Genomic DNA, 6168 nt, shown 5'->3' with positions numbered 1-6168 from the left:
CACACTCACTCATTCACACACACACACACACTCACTCACTCGTTCACACACACACTCACTCTCACTCACTCTCACACACTCACTCACTCACTCATTCACACACACACACACACACACACTCACTCACTCACTCACTCACTCACTCACTCACTCACACTCACTCACTCTCACACACACTCACTCACACACTCACTAACTCACACTCACTCATTCACACACTCACTCTCTCTCTCACACACACACACACACACTCACTCATTCACACACACTCTCTCTCTCACACACACTCTCTCTCTCACACACACACACTCACTCACTCATTCACACACTCACTCACTCATTCTCACACACTCACTCTTATACACACTCACTCACTCTCACACTCACTCACTCTCATTCACACACTCACTCATTCACACACACACACACACACACACACACACACACACACACACACACACTCACTCTCACACACACACACACTCACTCACTCACACACACACACACACACACACACACTCACTCACTCTCACACACTCACTAACTCACACTCACTCATTCAAACACTCACTCACTCACACTTATACACACTCACTCGCTCATGCTCACACACACACACACACACACACTTTCTGAACATTTCTGAACACTTCATGCATCTTGATTGATCAGATTGCTCTTATTTGGTTTTACATTTTTTTTATTTACACTTTTGCCACGAGTTATTCAGTTAGTAAAAACACATGAATTACAATGTGTAAATCTCCCCTTTTGCATCAGTTTTATTAACTTTTGCTTTTCTTTCTTTTTTTTATCATTGATGCTAAGCTTCACATAATACAATTTGTTGATTAAAATAAATTCCTACATTTCCTGAGAAGTTCAAAAGGCTGGCATGAAATATTAATGAAATCAATCCATTTCAAAGCACTAGAGTCCCAGTAGTTTTGCCATAGTTTTCCTGACAATAAGGTTTCATGAACTAACGATGAACAAAGCATTTATTAATCTTCGTTAATGTTAATCTCAGCATGTATTAATGATGTTTCCGCAGGGCAGGGATGTTTGTGAGTAAGTTCTTCGACGGCTGTGTTCCTGAGATGCTCCTGAATGAAGACGATAAGCGTCTCATCGCTCAGGTGTGCTGGGAGCTCAAGCAGTACATCTCGCTGCTGGATAAAGTCAGGTCAGGATTACCCACAATGCCTCATCAACGTGCGTGAATGGCCTGAAATGCAGAGATTCACACATTTGGATTGTTCCTGAATGACAGTGATTTGGCTTTATGTCTATTAAACCTTTGTAGCAACTCGTAATGTAATAACTTTATCTACTCTCTTTAACTAATAATTTTTTTATGTTTTAAAAGCTATTACAATTATGAAAATGTTAAATTTTTGGTCAGTTTAATACATTAATGTAAAAATTATTACATTATGAGCTTAAAGATTTTATTACGTTTTGAGAAAATTATTACGTTATGAACATTTTATTACAATAATAATGGAATACTCATTACATTATGTGCATTTTTTATTATGAGTTGCTACAACCTTTGACAAGTACGATCACGGCGAAGTTTATAGTTCGGATATAAACAGTGATGTCAGCGGTAGTGATCAAAATAGAGTAAATTACCTTTTGCTTCAAATAAAAATTGTGTATTACATCATTACACCTGTAGGTAGCGATAAGTGACTCTATTTGTCATTGAATCATTTATTCAAGAGATTCGTTCAGAAATGCTGATTTATCCAGTAATGAAACAAGTGAAGTATTTTTGAGTGAGTCATTGAATCATTCATTCAAGAGATGCGTTCGAAAACGCTGATTCATCCAGTAATGAAACAAGTGACGGATTTATGAGTGAGTCATTGAATCATTCATTCAAGAGATTCGTTCAAAAACGCTGATTCATCCAGTAATGAAACAAGTGAAGTATTTTTGAGTGAGTCATTGAATCATTCATTCAAGAGATTCGTTCGAAAACGCTGATTCATCCAGTAATGAAACAAGTGAAGTATTTTTGAGTGAGTCATTGAATCATTCATTCAAGAGATTCGTTCGAAAACGCTGATTCATCCAGTAATGAAACCAGTGAAGTATTTTTGAGTGAGTCATTGAATCATTCATTCAAGAGATTTGTTCGAAAACGCTGATTCATCCAGTAATGAAACAAGTGACATATTTATGAGTGAGTCATTGAATCAATCATTCAAGAGATTCGTTCGAAAACGCTGATTCATCCAGTAATGAAACAAGTGAAGTCTTTGAGTGAGTCATTGAATCATTCATTCAAGAGATTCATTTAAAAACACTGATTCATCCAGTTATGAAACAAGTGACGTATTTATGAGTGAGTCATTGAATCATTCATTCAAGAGATTAATTTAAAAACACTGATTCATCCAGTTATGAAACAAGTGAAGTCTTTATAAGCGAGTCATTGAATCCTCATTGATTCAAACTGATTTTTTTTTTTAAGATTCAAATTAATGAAATGTTATTTTGTTTAGTTGTCTATTCAGAATCATGGTAAAATTGTGATTATATAAAAAAATATATATATATATATAATTTTCAATTTCTCCAGAATCGTTCATATCTACTAGCCTGTAATTGAATTTGTCTAGTTCTGCTCAGCTCTATAGTATTTCAGCAGCTGGTAATCCTCTATAACTCAGGGTTACCAGGAAATATAAGGTCAAATTTGTGATTTCCAAACTCACGGAAAATAATTGTATAAAATGATTCCTATAAATCCAATTATCGCAAACAAATGATTAGTTAAACAAAAGCCGTGGGAGCTCCGATTATAAAATAACTGGATAAAGAAGCATTTATTTCTCTCAATAATCTTCCGCATGCATGCTTGTGTTTTATAATATTGTGCATGTGTACAGATGCACGCGCTCCTAACTCTACGCCGTGTGTGTTCCAGGATCCGTGACGCTCTGAAGTGCATCCTGAACATCTCTCGTCACGGGAACCAGTACATGCAGGTTAACGAGCCCTGGAAGAAGATTAAAGGAGGAGACGACGACAGGCGAGTGACGCGCGGCGTGTGTGTGTGTGTGTGGAGCTACGGCAATGCGCAAACCCTTCATGAAATCTGAATGAAAACATTATACACACACTATACATTAGTTAGGATGAACTAACAATTAACAATACTTCAGAAAAAAAACTTCTAAAGCATTTATTAATCTAATTTTGAATTTTCTATTTTTTTTTTTAGAAAATCATTTTAAAAATGTAAATATATATATGTAACAAATGTATTGCTCATTGTTAGTTAACTTATGGGATCTTATTGTAAAGTGTCACCATTAATTCTAAAGAGAAGTAAAAAAAAATTTAAAAACATTAAAGCTAACTAGTTAAGCGCGTGTGTCTGTGTGTTTCTGTGCGTGTGTGTGTCTGTGTGTGCGCGTGTGTGTGCGTGTGTGTGTGTGCTGCAGGCAGCGCGCCGGGACCGTGACGGGGGTGTGTGTGAACGTGGCGTGTCTCCTGTCTGCCGTGCTGGAGCCGTATATGCCGACGGTCAGCCACACCATCCGTGTCCAGCTCCAGGCTCCGCCCACCTGTGCCAGTGCCCAGCTCCAGGGCCCGGGGAGCTTCGTCTGCTCACTGCCGGCCGGGCACCGCATCGGCACGGTGAACACTCCCTGCATTACACCACACATGCTGATTACTACTCCAATATCTTTACTTTTACTCCTTTATTTATTTTTTTACTTTTTTTTGACTAATTATTATTATTATTATTTTTATTTGTTACTCTTTTTTGAAAACCTTTACTTATTTTTTTTTTTATTACTTTTTTTAACTTATTTTAACATTATTATTATTATTATTATTTTACCTCTCCTCTCCTTTACTTTAAAAAAAAAAATGCTTTTTACTTATTTTTTCATTTTTTTACCAATTATTATTTTAAAAAATTACTCTTTTTTTTTTTTTTTTTTTTTTTTTACTTATTATTTTAATTTTAATTTTTTTAAAAACTTTTTTTCTTCTTATTATTATTATTATCTCTCCTCTCCTTTACTCTTTTTTTAAAAAAAAAAAATGCTTTTTACTTATTTTTTTACCTATTATTATTTAATTTTTTTACTCTTCTTTTTTTTTCTTTTTTTTTCTCTCCTTGACTTTTTTTTTTTTTTTTTTTTTTTTATTCTTTTAATTTTTTTAATTTTTTTAATTTCTTAACTTTTTTTCCTATTATTATTATTATTATTATTATAATTATTACCTCTCCTCTCCTTTACTTTTTTTAAAAACTTTTTTTACTTATTTATTTTCTTTACCTCTCCTACAGGTCAGTCCTTTGTTCCAGAAGTTGGAGAACGAACAGATTGAGGCTCTGAAGAAAAGATTCGGAGGTCAACAGGTTCGTCAAACACATTCATGCATTATTGAGCAGATTCTCCTGCAGAAACTGGAATCCAGATTTCCAGGACAGACGTATTAATAGAATCCTGAAAATTTATCAAAAAGTGATTTGAAATTATTATTTTTTTTTTTATAATACTATAAATAAATGAAAAAATTTAAATAAATATTTCTAATCTCAGTTCTTCTCCCACTCTCTATCTATTTTATCTATATATATTACATTTTTAACTATAATTATTATTTTTATATATTTATATACAATTATTTATTTATATTTAAAAGAATTATCAGCTAGAAATTGCTATTTGTGAGTGTGATCACTGATCTCTATAAAATTATGTTTAAAAATCTGGAAAAGTTGTGGAAATTAATTTTTTAAGAATTATTCTAGATTTAACCGCTCCTATAAAATTAAATAAAATATGCAATAAAATTAGCTTTAAAATGCAATAAAGTCTGTTTAAATGATTATTTTTAAACATCTATGCATTTCCCATGTTTAATTTTCTACTTTGCTACTCTGGTACAACCATGTATTTTATTTATACAAATATATATATATGTAAGCGTGTAAATTCGTCAGACAGTATGTGTAATTAAACCCTGATTAATTAAAATCAAGCCATTCCAGCAACATGAGCTGAAGGATCTGATGATGCTCATTATCTACGCTTGTTTGTCTGATTCTCTGCCTCTTTCAGCCGGAAGAGGAGTGTGTTGAAGCGAAGGTAGACGTGTGTGTGTGTGTGTGTGTGACCGCTCTCTGTTCTCGCGGCTTTGTGTGTGTTTTCACTATGACTGAGTGTGAAATGGATTCAGTGATGTCTATATGCTCTGGATCAAAGCGTGTGTGTGTGTGTGTGTGTGTGTGTGTGTGTGTGTGTGTGTGTGTGTGTCAGTCTCTAACGGCCTCCGGCTGCGACTCAAACACAACAAATCTCGTTTTATATTCTATCTAACGTTTATTTTAGAGCGTGAGATTTCACAGATCTGTGTGTACTAACAGATATTTATGCATGTGTGGTTGCTACAAATTATAACATATAATTATTAAAGATTTGATTTAATTTTTATTTTAAAAATAATTATTACAAATCTTTATAATTAAAACAAATATAAAGAAACAAAAATTCTGAAACGTGCACATAATAAACTATTTGAAATATTGATTTTCTGCCTCCAGACGCAGAGTTCCAGCAGCGCTTCAGCCGAGACCAAACCTGGAGCTCCACAGGCTCACACCGACCCCGAGAGAGTCAAACACCTGACGACTCTAGTGGCTGAACAAGTAAGAACGTACACACACACACACACACATTTACACACTCACACACACACACACACACACACACTCTCACTTACACACACACACACACACACTCACTTACTCACTTACACACACACACACACACACACACACACACACACTCACACACTCTCACATACACACACACTCACTCACTCACTCACTCACTCTCACACACTCACTCACTCTCTCACACACACACACACTTACACACACACACACACACTTACACACTCTCACATACACACACACACACACTCACTCACTCACTCACACACACACACACTCACACACACACACACACACACACACACACACACTCACTCACACACACTCACTTACACACTCTCACATACACACACACTCTCTCACTCACACACACACTCACTCACTCACTCACACACTCACTCATTCACTTACACACTCATTCACACGCTTACTCACACACTCTCAGACACACACTC

General features: G+C 35.1%; 1 protein-coding gene across 1 annotated transcript in view; it reads left to right on the top strand.

The window, feature by feature from the left end:
- Positions 1-5686, top strand: part of LOC130079651 (methionine--tRNA ligase, cytoplasmic-like) — a gene marked incomplete at its 3' end in the record, with an annotated part of 32974 nt that extends 27288 nt beyond the window's left edge. Inside the window, exons 10-15 of the mRNA XM_056244994.1 lie at positions 1055-1186; positions 2942-3046; positions 3462-3657; positions 4322-4393; positions 5100-5126; positions 5582-5686. Of these exons, the coding sequence (XP_056100969.1) occupies positions 1055-1186; positions 2942-3046; positions 3462-3657; positions 4322-4393; positions 5100-5126; positions 5582-5686 (637 nt within the window). The remainder of the gene's footprint in view (positions 1-1054; positions 1187-2941; positions 3047-3461; positions 3658-4321; positions 4394-5099; positions 5127-5581) is intronic.
- Positions 5687-6168: the final 482 nt, after the last annotated feature.

This window comes from Rhinichthys klamathensis, unplaced genomic scaffold, assembly GCF_029890125.1.
Source record: "Rhinichthys klamathensis goyatoka isolate OS25496 unplaced genomic scaffold, OSU_Roscu_1.1 h1tg001194l_1, whole genome shotgun sequence".
Taxonomy (NCBI): domain Eukaryota; kingdom Metazoa; phylum Chordata; class Actinopteri; order Cypriniformes; family Leuciscidae; genus Rhinichthys; species Rhinichthys klamathensis.
This window is presented reverse-complemented; position numbering and strand designations above follow the sequence as displayed.